A 14592-nucleotide genomic window follows, 5' to 3' on the forward strand; every position below is an offset into this window, starting at 1 on the left:
ATTTTTTGACAAATTTAGTTCTTGATTGAAACATATCCTCATAAAATTGTACATCTCTAAAGAATAGGACAAAATGCATAAAACCCCCCTGTGTTTTAAAAAGTTTGCAAAAAGCACCTCCCTGTTTTCAGAATAGGCTAAAAGCTCCCATGTGTTTTGTAAAACTCAGCTCAATCACCCCCTCTCCGTTAAATCCAACTAACGGTGTTAATTTTTTAGAAAATGACCGTTATACCCTTACTTAATATATATTATTTCTTATTCTAATGATCGTTGGATATTTTTTTATCAAATATTGATCGTTAGATCTAATTAATTAATCTCAACCGTTAGATTTTGAAAAAATAAAAGGTTTAGATTCAACATATTATTTAATTTATATTATATATAAATAATTTAAAATTTTAAAAATATATTATTATATATTAAAAAAAAAACTAACTACCCCACCCACCACCCTTCCCCCCCCCCCCCCCCCGCTGCCCCCCACCCCTACCCCCACCCCCACCCCCACCCCCTTTACCCCGGCTTCCCCCCCCACCACATCTTGTTGTCGACGACAAGATTTCGATTAAATCATCATATCTCCATAAATTCTTTACCAAATTGAGTGAGGCTGGTCTCGCTAGAATCGTCTTGAAGAGACGAGTCTGATGGTGCTAGTTTGAGACCGAGATTCGATCGGACGGAGACGAATCGACGGAAAATATGTTCGGCGATCGTTGCTTGAGCCCACTCTCTATGATCGACGAAAACTCAAATTGAAGGTATGAAAATGTTCGTCTTGAAGAGAAGATTCTAATGGTACCATTGGGCGTCGGAAATTCGTCCGGACAGTGTCGGAAAATTGTTTCAAAGTTTCCGGCGAAAATGGGCGAAATACCAGATTTTCTTTCTTTTTTTTTTTAATTTTTTAATTAATTTTAATTATATTAGTTAAAATATATTTTAGTAAATTAAGAATATTTTAGATAATTATAATAATTAATATTTTGGCTAATTAATAATAATTATCATAATAATTATTGTAATTAAATATATATTTTAATTAATTAAAAATAATAGTTAGATTTAATAATTAACAATTACAAAATTATTTGAATTTAAATATAATTTAATTTAATATTTCAATTTAAATTTAATATGTCAAAATTTAATTTATTTTTTAAGGTGAGAAATGACAAAAAGAATACACAAACCAAGCAAAAAATCCCTTTGTGTGTTATATAGACCCATAGAGGGGCATTTTGGTCTAAACAATTATTAAACATCAACCTAAATCGCAGAAAAAGACTACCAAACGCAGCAGACGCGCGTCTTCTCCACTTCCCGTTAGTTGCTAACAGAATGGGGTTTTTTTGCTGACTAAAACAAAACATAAGGGGGGTTTTATGCATTTTGTCCTAAAGAATAAAATGGACTGTTGTTGGGTAGCTACAGTAATCTACTGGGAAATGACAAAAACACCCTTCATTAAGGGCATTAGGGTCCTTTCGCCATAGGATCCACGCCTTCTGCAACGGGCGGGTCGTGGAGCACCCGACCTAGATCGAACAACAAACTTGAAGACCCAGACAATGACAACCGTCCGATTAGGACGCAAACCAGCGGGATAAGACCACGTGGCCCAGCCAACAGTATGCAGTTGTGCTCTATAAATATACCCAAAACGCCGTAATTAAGGTAACTATTCTACATTTATTGAGATCGAACTTTGAGATAGCACACTTTTCTCTCGATCAACCTAACTTGAGCGTCCGAGGGTCATTGTCGGGGACGTGCCCGACGAGCTCACAGTTCTTGTTTTATTCTCAGGGAATCCAAAATCTGGTCTTGGAAGAGTTAGCTGTCTGAGTTGAGATCCTTTCACGAGATCGCTGAATTCGACCCGGATCAGTTGGCGCCGTCTGTGGGAACGTCTGAGAATTATTGTCATGGAAGGTTCATCGAGAAGAAACGCCGGAGAAGAGGAGACACCAAGGAAAGGAGGAACAACTATTCAGATAACAAAAGACGTACTCCAAAGAATGATAGAAGAAGCCAGCCGAAAAGCCATTGTGGAGTATGAGAGGAGAACTGCGACCCCAGTGGTCAAAGAAACCGCAAGGAGACAGCTGTTTGAGAATACTAAACCCCATCGAGAATCGCGGGTGCACGGGAAACAGAGAGAGTCACGGGTACATGACGAACAGGCACGTCGCAACAAGAGACCATCCTTATTGGAAGCTGGGTCCAGCAGCCACGTTCGTGCAAAGAGAAGAGAACTTATAATATCACGAGCCGAGGTCGAGAGCGTAGGGAGACAAATAGAAAGCCTGAATAAACAGATTGATGAGCTGAAGAAATGGGGAGAGATAGTTTCACACAACAAGAATTCTCCTTTCTGTAATGAAATTCTGATCCAAACGGTCGAACCAGGTTTCAGAGTACCCGATTTACGGAGATACGACGGGGTGAAGGATCCATAGGAGCATGTGGCCGTGTTCGAAATGGTGATGAACTTATACGGACAACCAGGCCCTATCATGGCAAAATTGTTCGCTACCACGCTCACAGGGAAGGCACAAGAATGGTTCACAAATTTATCCCGTGGGAGCGTCAAGTCCTATGAACAGCTAGTGCAAAAGTTCAATTTCCATTTCACGAGCAAGAAGAAACAAAAGAGATCGGCAACTCACCTGTTTAACATCCGTTAGAGGGAAGACGAAACCATGAAGAACTTCATGGGGAGGTTCAACAATGAGGCATTAGAGATGCAAGAATTGAGGATTGATATGATAGTAAGCATCCTTATTCATGGGTTGAGGAAAGGCCCTTTTACGTCTGCTCTCACACGCGACCCCCCAAGTGAGTTGATGACACTGGCGCAAAAATACATGGACGAGGAGGAGATGAACGTGAACAGGTGACCAAACGGCCATATGACGGTAGAGAAGGGGGCGATAGCAAGCAGAAACAGGAAAAGCAGAAAGAGCCCAAGTACCAGCCCAAATACCAAGACTATATACTCCACTGGCAATGTCGCGTGAGAAAGCATTGATGATGGTGGAAAATGCAGATATCCTGAAATGGCCAAGGCACACCAGGTACACCCCCTCCAAGTAGTTTTCTAACAAATATTGCAGATTCCATCGTGAAAGGGGACACAACACTGAAGAGTGGTTCCAGCTGAAGGATGAGATCGAAAGGTTGGTTAGGCAGGGATACTTCCGAGATCGAGTTCCTCCAAATTGCAAAATCAGCGGGGAAACAAGGAGAAGCAGATCGAGAAGCCGGGATCGAAACCTAGTCCCCTCGAAAACAGACAGAGCCCCACCATGCGGGAGCAACGCACCGATCAAAGGAGTGATATACACGACCGCTGGGGGTTCGAGTGCTGGGGATTTGAGTCGAACGCGGAAAAGATGCGCCCGGACCGTAGGATCGAACAGAGAAAGAGAATTTGTATTGAAGGTCGAAGATGAAGAAACCATTTCATTTGATAGCTCAGACAGACCAGAAGTTAGCGGAGAACTGAATGATCCGATGGTCGTCAAGCTAGATATCGCGAATTTCACTGTCCATAAAGTGCTGATCGACAGCGGGAGTTCCGCAGACATCATCTTCAAAAGCGTGGTCGATAAGATGGGCTTAGAGAATGCACGATTAGAGCCAATGAAGGCCCCGCTGGTCGGCTTTGGGGGAAGTGAGGTAGCCTCACTAGGGACGATTGAACTGCCCGTATTCATGGGCGACAAGCCGAAGAGAAAGACTTTGATGGTCAAGTTTCTGGTGGTTGATACCCCGTTTAATTACATCGTCATCCTAGGAAGACCGGGGCTGAATTCATTCCGAGCAGTCATCTCCACATATCATATGAAGATGAAGTGCCCCACGGAATATGGAATCGGGGAGGTATCGTGCGATCAGAATGAGGCTCGGAAATGCTACAACTTGTCACTGAAAGGGGAGCCTGGGCAGAAGAAGCGGAAGACGAAGGAGGACGCTGAACCCCGACCTTACGAGGCGGAACATCTAAAACCCAGTGAGGAATACAAGGTAGTGCAGCTCGCGCCCGATAAACCTGACAAAACGACCCGGATAGGAGCCAACATGAAGGATGGGGAAATGGCCATGATCGAATTCCTGAGGAGAAATGCTGACATGTTCCCGTGGAGCCCATAAGATTTTACAGGGATCGATCCAGAAGTCATTGTGCACCGATTGAATGTCGACCCGATGGCTCGACCGGTACAACAGAGGAAGAAGTCATTTGGCAGTGACAAGAACAAAGTCATCAGACAGGAGGTCGAGGAACTGCTTAAAGCCGGGTATGTATCTGAAAAGGGGATCTATTGCTACAACATGATACCGTTTGGACTGAAGAATGCGGGTGCGACGTACCAACAATTGGTCAATAAAATGTTCGGGGACCTGCTGGGAAAGACCATGGAAGTATATGTCGATGATATGTTGGTCAAAAGCAAGAGGTCGCAGGATCATCTCAAGGACCTCGCACAAGCCTTCAGAAAAATGAGAGCGTATGGCATGAAACTGAATCCCGACAAATGCACCTTTGGAGTAGGAGGAGAAAAATTTCTGGGATACATGGTTAGCGAACGAGGAATAGAGGCAAACTCGGCAAAAATCCAGGCTATAATGAATCTGCGATCTCCCGCTTCGATCAAAGAGGTGCAGAAGCTTACGGGTAAGATCGCATCGCTAAGCAGGTTTATATCTCGATCGGCAGATAGGAGTCTACCTTTCTTCAAGGTCTTGAGGAAATCAAAAAACTTCACATGGACCACGGAATGCGACCAAGCACTGCAGGAGTTGAAAGAATATCTCACGAAGCCTCCCCTACTCGCAAACCTGAAGGAAGGAGAGACGCTGCTTTTGTATTTGGGAGTATCCGAGAATGCGGTCAGCTCAGTGTTGGTAAGGAAAGAAGGAAACAATCAAAACCCGATCTACTACGTCAGCAAGATGCTTCAGGGCGCAGAGTCTAGATATTCTGAGATGGAGAAGCTAGCCCTGACTTTAGTGGTAACAGCTCAGAAATTGCGACCTTACTTCCAGTCGCATAAAATGGTCGTACTAACAAACCACCCTCTCAAGCACGTGATGTCGCGACCCGAAGCCTCTGCTAGATTTATCAAGTGGGCTGTCGAATTGGGGCAGTACGACATTGACAATCAGCCCATAATGGCCCAGAAAGCGCAGGTGCTGGCAGATTTCGTAATGGAATTATCTAGTGATGAGAAGGAACCTGAAACTGCTGAACATCCTTGCCTGAAATGGATGTTACATGTGGACGGATCCTCCTACGTCAATAATGGAGGAGCAGGTATACTGATTCAAGGGCCAAAGAGAGTGAAGATCCAAGTAGCAGCTCGCTTATCTTTCCCAGTGACTAACAATGAAGCGGAGTATTAAGCGCTCATAATGGGTTTAGAACTCGCACACGAAACTGGAGCCAGAGATATGGAGGTTTTTACGGATTCCCAGTTGATCGCCCTGCAGATCGAAGGAACATACGAGACCAGAGAAAGGACGATGACATCATACAAGGAAATCGTTCCGCGATTAATGGGCAAATTTGAGAAATGTTCTTTTTTGCAGGTGCCTAGGGCAGAAAATGACAAGGCGGATGCCTTAGCCAAATTTGGAGCGACAATGGACGGGATTCGAGATTGAAAGATTACTGCTTTAGCCCGTGAGCAATCAGCTCTCTCAAGTGGAGCAGAAGTACAGGTGGTCTCCGAAGCAGGATCATGGAAAGATAAAATTATCAAGTACCTCGAGGACGGCACCTTGCCTACCGACCCTATCGCGGCGAAAAGAGTAAAATTTCGAGCTGCCAGGTTCACCTTGCAATCAGGTCAACTCTATAAGCAAACAGTAGATGTACCCCTCTTGAAATGTTTAGACGAGGAGAGAGCTCTTTACGTGATGCGAGAGATCCACGAAGGGAGTTGCGGAAACCACTCAGGTGCAAGATCGCTAGCCCAAAAAATCACGCGGCAAGGATACTTCTGGCCTACTTTAGTAAAAGATTTCAAGAACCTGGTGAAGAAGTGTAAAAGCTGCCAAAAGTATGCGTCCGTAATACACCAACCTGCGACCCCGATGGAGCCGATCAGAATAGCATGTCCGTTCGATCAGTGGGGAATTGACATTGTTGGATCTTTTTCCCCCGCCCAAGCTCAGAAAAAATTTATCATTGCGGCTGTCGAATACTTCTCCAAGTAGGTCGAAGCAAAGGCCGTGGCCAAGATATCTGAGAAAGAAGTCATCAACTTTATTTGGAGGAACATCATCTGCAGGTTCGGAATACCAAGAGTTCTAATTTCTGACAATGGCAACCAATTTCAGGGAAGGAAGATCACAGAATGGTGCAAGGAACTCAAGATCGCGCAACACTTTACAGCGGTCGCGAACCCACAGGCAAATGGGCAGACAGAGGTGACTAACCGGACGATCTTGCAGCACTTAAAGACGCGCCTCGAGAGCAAAGGATCGTGGGTCGACGAGCTTCCCGGAGTTCTGTGGGCTTACCGCACAACTCCACGATCTGCCACAGGTGAGACCCCATTCTGTTTGGTATATGGAACAGAAGCTATCATCCCGGCAGAAATCGGGGAGGAGTCCCAAAGAGTCATGCAATATAATCCTGAAGTCAACCAAGATCAGCGAAATTTCGACCTCACCGTAATCGAAGAAAAGAGAGATGCAGCGTATGCCCGAATCCTGCACTACAAAGGGTTGATGATGAATAGTCATGATCGCAAAATTCGACCACGCCAGCTTCAAGTAGGAGATCTCGTGTTGAAAAATGTAGAAGCCTCCAAGCATGTGGGAAAGTTAGAACCACCATGGGATGGACCATACAAAGTAGTCGAGATCCGGAAAAAAGGTACATATAAGCTACAGGATATGCAGGGACAAGATTTGCCGCGCTCATGGAATATACAGAATCTTAAGAAGTTTTACGCATGAACATGGGAGTTCGCATTTTGGTGCCTGTGATTCAACCACTAAGAGGTCGCGCTCTGGTGCCTGTAAAAGGCTATCAACCATGAAAAGTTCGCGTTATGGTGCCTGTGAAAGGCGATCAACCAAAAGAGGTCGCGTTATGGTGCCTGTGAAAGGCCATCAACCACGAAGAGGTCGCGTTCTGGTGCTTGTGAAAGGCCATCTACAGAGAGATCGAATTCTGATGCCTGTGAAAGGCCTATCAATCCCAAGAAGATACCTCAAGGAGCCTGTGAAAGACCATCAATTATGAGAATCGCATCTAAAGTTAGGAGGGTCACATCTTGTGTGTTAGAGATAGTCACGACTGCATATGTTAATGCTTGAAGAAACTTGTACAAACTGTAATTTCTCCAAAACAATTTATGAAATCAGTTCGTCTGTTCGTATTGCGTTAATTTGAAGACTACGTACGTTTTTATGCTTTTGTTTTTACCCACTATCAAAGTCTTCACGGTATTAAACATGAACTGAAAAAGACGCATCCTTCATGCCAACTGAAAAAGAGGCATCCAATTAAGCGCGAACTGAAAAAGACGCGTTCAACGTTTGCGATCTGAAAAAGATGCATCCTTCGTGCCAACTGAAAAAGAGGCATCCAATTAAGCGCGAACTGAAAAAGACGCATTCAACGTATGCGATCTGAAAAAGACGCATCCTTCATGCCAACTGAAAAAGAGGCACCCAATTAAGCGCGAACTGAAAAAGACGCCTTCAACGTATGCGATCTGAAAAGACGCATCCTTCGTGCCAACTGAAAAAGAGGCATCCAATTAAGCGCGAACTGAACAAGACGCGTTCAATTTATGCGATCTGAAAGAGATGCATCCCTCGTGCCAACTGAAAAAGAGGCATCCAATTAAACACGATCTGAAAAAGATGCGTTCAACGTATATGAACCAAAAAAGGCACGCTCAACATAGGCGACTCGAGAAATGTTAACAAATGGGGATACTTCAAATGGGGGTGAAAGAAGTGTTTAACAAAGACGATAAACGTGCAAATGGAAATGCAAAATAACATGCATACGAATTGCCAAAAGAAGAGTTCCATTGATGAAGCTTCATTTACAGAGTTACATCACAAAAAATATGCCCCTCAGGGTCAGCTCTCAAATACACAGTTGCATGGATCAACAAAAATATCAAGGGGAATAATTGTTAGAACAGAATCTAGACCGAGATTCTATTACAAAAGTCGGAGACCTAATCGCATCAGTCATCATCCTCAGCCTCCAGCTCTTCACGCAGAGCAGCGAACTCATCGTCTTTCAGATCAGGTTCGGCGGGATAGGGTTGGAGATCGCCATCAAGTGTGATATCCAACTGACTGTGGTCAAACGACTCTTGAAATCCACCAAGCTTCTCGATCTGGGCTTCATAGGTCTTATAACCATTGGCGAATGAGTCGGCAGACTTGATTTCCATAGCAGTTGTGAAGGTGTTCGTCTTCAGGAAGTCGCGGACAACAGCCATACGAGAACCAGCCAAGATTCGATGGTGTTCCTCCAGGGTAATGCGACCAACCTGGCCTTCCTCAAGACCTTGCTTGTGACCCTCAATCAGGCCGACCTCACGGCCAGCCTCAAAGCCTTCCCTCTTGCCTTCAGATAAGGCGACATCCCTCTCAGATAAAGCGATCTCATTTTCCTTCCTGGCGGCATCGAGCTCACCCTCCAAACCCTTGATCTTCTCAGCAAGAATCACCATCTCGTCCGCGTGCTTAAGATCCAGCTTGTCTCACTCTGCCAGTTAGGCCTGGAGCTCCTTCACTTTCCTATCCGTCAATATGTAGTTCTTGCGATAGGATGTGCATTTCATGGACAGGCTCCGGAAGAATGTTAAGGCCTACAAAGTCATGCAAAATTATTCGGGTTCGAACATTAGAGCCGATCCAAGAATACGAGATTACCTGCAGCTGGGCATGGACGCCATACTCCTCGATCCTAATAGGGTTGTTCGTCACCAAAGAACTCTGGTCGCGGAGGGAGGTGAAAGAGTTATACAGGTAGAAAGTTTCCCCCCTGCTTCCGAGAAGAGCACCGTGCTGGAAGAGCAATCCCACCTAGGAGTCGTTCGATCTCCCTAAGGTTCAGACGAATGCGACTGAGGACCCCTTATGACTTCCCGAGTCTCCTCCCAATGCGAAGCGAGCTGTTCCAACCTCAGGAACCTTTCTCGCTCGTCCGCTTGGCTAGTCTTGTCCGCAGCTTCCCTAGCCGTCCTACTCAATGCCCTAGGCCGATGAGATTTGAATTTTAAAGAACCAGAGGGTTCCATCGGTTCTTTCTCCTTCGAATCTTCCCCCTACCCCTGCTTTTGCGAGACCCGCTTCCTTTTCTTCGATCTTTCCCCACTATCGCGATCCGATTTCCAGACTCACCCCCTGATCTCCACTTGCATTGTCCAGGTCCAACTCTAAATCGCTAGAGTTATATCCATAGAGAGGTTGGGAAGGAGTCTCTTCGCTGTCAACTTGGATGGGCTGACGATTTGCAGGGCTCGCAGGCTCGCGGGGTCGCGAAGGAATAGGCGCAGGAGGAAGGTCTTTAGAAGGCGTGACTTGCTTTCCCTTGGCCTTGCCCTTAGCCATTTTATATTCAGCCGCCTTCAGTCATAGAGCATTACGAGAACTCATGATGATACTACCTGAAAAAATCAAGGCGTGTAAGCGAATTCGAGCAGAACGACAGAAGAAAACATCATGTCAGAAAGAAAAATCACCTAAAGACTCTTCGATGTGGAGGGACGCTGGAGAGAGCCCAGACAGTTGCAAAACCTTCTCAGTGAGAAGCTTCTTGGGGTCGTATTTAAAAGCCGTTAGGCTATTTATCTGCTCGCCCTCCAGCCCCCCTCCACTTGTTTTCAAAACGGGTTTATATTTAGACTATTCGATTTTAAAGGGCCAGACACCTCTAGGAGGTCGAATAAAAATATAGCGATCTAACCAGAGACATTTGACTTTAGAGTACTCAAATATCTACAGTCAGGCTTGGCCGAAAGGTAAAATAAACCTCTATCACCGGATCGTTTAGAAGTGGTGAAAGAGTACAAGCTCCAAAAATTGTCAAAACTGGGTTCTATGTCTAAGTATTGCATTATTATGACAAAAAGGACAATATGACAAATAGAATTGGGAGAGAGTTGCATAGGGCACAACTCCAGTTTATTCAAAATCGAAGCTACAGGAGAAGCCAAAGGAAATCGCAGTCCAGCGTCAAGATGCTTGATAGAAAAAGCGCAGAAACCAAAAGGAGGGCGGTGCATGCAATCAAAAGTGGCAGGAAGGATAATTTCATACTTAGGCGGTATGTAATATTTTTCCCTAATCTTAAGAACAGGGGTTCTAACACTACTGACCACAGCTTCCAAAATCTCGGCTTCCCAAGAGTTTCTAGCTTCCCCGGATTCTGGAATTTTGAGAGAGTAGAAGGTCCGGTTTGTTTGTCAGAGTTTTTGGAAACCGAGAACTTTTTGTTGCTTTTTGGGGAAGTAGAGAAGGAACCAAGAGCAGACCCAGAAGCAGACCCAAAAGGGGTCGCAGACGACCCAGAACCAGAGCTCGACCTAGAATTCAAACTAAAGCTAGAAGACATTGTACCTTAGAACAGGATGGCTCTGGAAGCTGTAGATCGAATGCGAAGGTTGAATTATAAGCACTGGTCGCTAAAAGTCTATATAGGAGGTAGGAAGAAGTGTTTGAATGAGTGGAGTATTTATAGACTTACTCCTCTGGAGATACGGGCCGCAGATCAACCCATTAGATGACGCCACGTGTCCACAGACCTACAGATCGACGGACGCTATCGTTCAACTTCTTCAAAGGCAAACGCATTGCACTTTGAAAAAGTGGGGGAGTAATGATGGGTAGCTACAGTAATCTGCTGGGAAATGACAAAAACAACCTTCATTAAGGGCATTAGGGTACTTTCGCCATAGGATCCGCGCCTTCTGCAATGGGCGGGTCGCGGAGCACCCGACCCGGATCAAACAATGGACTTGAAGACCCGGACAATGACAACCGTCCGATCAGGACGCAAGCCAGCGGGATAAGGCCATGTGGCCTAGCCAACAGTATCCAGCTGTGCTCTATGAATAGACCCAAAACGCCGTAATTAAGGTAATTGTTCTGCATTTATTGAGATCGAACTTTGAGATAACACACTTTTCTCTTGATCAACCTAACTTGAGCGTCGGAGGGTCATTATCGGGGACGTGCCCGATGAGCTCACAGTTCTTGTTTTATTCTCAGGGAACCCAAAATCTGGTCTTGGAAGAGTTAGTTGTCTGAGTAGAGATCACTGAATTTGACCCTAATCAACTGTAAATCCATGTCAAAAAGGAGTTTTCCACTTCAACAGTTTTATGGGTGTTCTATTGATAAAAAAAGTTGTTGTAAGGATTGCATCTCCCCAAAATTTTATGGGAAGAGATGCCTGGAATAACAAGGCCCTAGCTAAATTCAACAAGTGTCCATGTTTCATTCAACTCGTCCATTTTATGGAGAGGTGCATGTACATGAGGTTTGATGTATGATTCCTAAGTTGGAACAAAGTGTTTGACATTCATGATTGATGAATTCTGCACCATTATTAGACCTTTATGTCTTTATCTTTCAATTGAACTGATTGGAAATCAAGGAACAAACATGTTTCAAAATAGCAGGTGCTTGAGATTTTTATTTTAGGATGAAAGTCCATAAGCATCTTTAGTGGTCATCGAACAAAGTTAAAACGTAGGTTCCCCCAGAGCGATTATAGGTAGCATCAAGACCCCATAAATCCATTTGGAGAAGTTCGAAAGGAATATCATACTATGATACACTGAAGAAAAGGAATGCGAGTATGCATAGCTTTGTGACAGATTTCACAAGGGATGTTATCATTATCAACACCATAATGAATGTTCGATATATGTTTTATTGCCTATAAAACCGCATGACCTAGACGTTTATGCTATACATTTGAGGTACAACAGACAGAATTGGAACAAGACACAGTATGATCAGTACTCTTAATAGCAACAATAAAAGTGAGACAGAGGGAACTTGGTTTAAAGATGTATAAATTCTTGAATAGTTGGCCTATAGTCAGATTCGCTCTACTGCCCTGGTCCTGCAAGAAACATGTTTCTTTAGCAAACTGAAACTGATAATTTTTATGGCCACAAAGTTGGCTGACAGATATCAAGTTGACAGAGAATTGAGGAATACTGAACACATTCTCCAAAGCAATATCATCATTCAATTTAACTCTGCCTACATATTGAACTGAATTCTTTGAACCATCAGGCAGGTGGATGTAGTGAGGATTAGTGGGTTTGACAAATGAGTGGAATAATACAATGTTTTCACATACATTATTGATGGCCCTATTGTGAATTATCTAGCAATCCAAATCAATACAAGTAAGTTTAGCGGCATTACCTGCAAACTCCTCATCGAATTGTGCTAAGTTTGCATAGCTGGTAATGGGATCTAAGGGAGTGTTTGCCTTTGCATAGCTGGTAATGGGATTTGAGGGTGTGTTTGCCTTCTGCAGCAGCTTAATCAATTCATTCATCATTTGTGCAGTGTTTCCCATAGAGGTGCCCTACATACCTTCACTTTTGACATCGACATTGGCAGCAAAAGCTCTCCCCTTCTTCCTTCGCTCATTCAGAGATTTATACCAGTCACGTATGCCATGCAATTGAAAATATGTATCTTTTCCATGTCCTAGTCTTCGACAATGTGAGCATAGCAAATTTTCTTTATCTGCAATGAACTTCTTTTTCTGCACATACTTATCATCATCCCTCTTAGTTCCTTTCATAGTCAGTTGATACTCCACATTGTTTGTACTTATCTTCGTAGATGTTTGTATTGCTTTTTCTTGTTCAATGGTGTAAAGCAAAGAGAAAGCCTTTTCCACACTGGGCAGTGGATCAAGCATAAGTATCTGACTTCCTTCGTTGTTGAAGGTTTCATAAACGCCCATAAGAAATTGCATTAGTTGAGTCAATAAAGTGAGTTCGTCAATTTCTTCGTTAATACCACTAGTACAATCTCCACACTTACACTTTGGCGCAGGTGCCAAACAATTGAGCTCATTCCAGAGCTTTGTCACGTTTGTTAGATATGCTGTAAGACTTAAATCTTGTTGTACCATTAAAGACAATTCCCTCTGTAACTGGTAAATTAACGTCCCGTTACAACACCCATACCTCGCCTGTATCACGAACCACAGTTCTCACGAAGTATTAAAATGCATAAATGATTCCACCATGTCCTTGGACATGGAATTCCATATCCATGATGTAACTATCAGATTAACGCGCCTCCATTGCTCAAAATTGATTGATATAAGAGTGGTGTTGGAAAGATTCGTTTCAAAAGAGATGTATATTGCTCGTTTTCATACCAGAAAGTTGGTGCCATCCAAAGCAGAAGATGTCAATGTGAGCTGCGAATGCCCAGAAGGATGAACAAACAACATATGCTTCTCATATTGAGACGCAGTTTCACCAGGTCTCTGTCCCATCGTCGACGAAGCTACTTCATCCTCCATGAAGAGAGAGGTATGCATTGTAGTGTGTATATACAGAGACCTTCACGAAAAAGGCTCTGATACCATGTTAAAACTTGCAAAAGAAAACAAGCACACATAATCCATTATCAAAGATAAATTGCAGACAGAATACCCTGTTTCACATTAATGGAAAAATGAAAAAAATGACCGGGAGGGGTTGGAATTCAGGTTTAATACAAAGAAGAGAAATTGCCTGAAACTACTGTAACAAACTAACTAACCCTCCATATTATATGGACCATTCAAGAGCCGAATAAATGATTCACATTTTGGAAGAATGGTTAGATGCCATGAAGGCTGAAATTACTGCTTTTGGGATAACCATACCTAGGTTCTCACTCTTTTACCAGCTGGGAAGAAACACATTGGATGAATGTGGGTAGTTAAGACAAAGTTGTGTGAGGATGGTTCTTTGGAGTGTTATAAAGCTCGTCTAGTAGAAAAGGGATTTACTCAGATTGCAAGGGTGGATTACATTGACAACTTCTCACCTATTGCCTAACTTATTACAGTACATGTGTTCGTCTCACTAGCTGCTTCCCATAGCTGGCCGTTATAGCAAATGGACGTTAACAGCGCCCTCCTGCACGGTTGTTTGGATGAATATATGTTCATGGAGCTGCCTGGGGGTTATTCTACCAAGCCTGGCCTCGTATGCAAACTCCAACAATCCCTCTATGGGTTGAAGCAAGCCTCTCGTCAATGAAATGTAGAGCTCACCCTCAAGCTCACTGAATTTGGATTTACGCAATCTGCTTATGACCATTGCTTCTTCACCAAAATGACTAATACTGACCTCCTAGCTCTTCTCATCTATATTGATGATATAGTGGTTACAGCATCATCTTTGGATCTTATCAATTTGTTAGACTTTACTTGCGTTCCTTATTAAGGATCTTGGAGACGCAAGGTATTTCCCTGGGCTCAAGATTGCTCGAAATTCTAATGGTCTTTATCTAGCCCAGACAAAGTATGTTTAAGACATCATGCGAGATATTGGTATGCTCTCT

The 14592-nt window shown here is 43.7% G+C and overlaps 1 protein-coding gene across 1 annotated transcript; it reads left to right on the plus strand.

Annotated features, from left to right (window-relative positions):
• The first annotated feature begins 5424 nt into the window (after positions 1-5424).
• Positions 5425-6978, plus strand: LOC148788069 (uncharacterized). The gene is made up of 2 exons (XM_088880321.1): positions 5425-5601; positions 6355-6978. The coding sequence occupies exons 1-2, from the start codon at positions 5425-5427 to the stop codon at positions 6976-6978; spliced, it is 801 nt and encodes a 266-aa protein (XP_088736447.1).
• The last annotated feature ends 7614 nt before the right edge of the window (positions 6979-14592 follow it).

Source organism: Sesamum indicum, linkage group LG5 (assembly GCF_026168435.1).
Source record: "Sesamum indicum cultivar Baizhima isolate 11 linkage group LG5, ASM2616843v1, whole genome shotgun sequence".
NCBI classification, from domain to species: domain Eukaryota; kingdom Viridiplantae; phylum Streptophyta; class Magnoliopsida; order Lamiales; family Pedaliaceae; genus Sesamum; species Sesamum indicum.

Excerpts from the sequence above, each read along its gene's own strand:
- LOC148788069 (XM_088880321.1), top strand. The coding sequence starts at position 5,425 with ATGGGTTTAGAACTCGCACACGAAACTGGAGCCAGAGATATGGAGGTT. Across the intron at positions 5,602-6,354 it reads AGAAATGTTCTTTTTTGCAG|GGAAGGAAGATCACAGAATG; the intron begins GTGCCTAGGGCA and ends AACCAATTTCAG.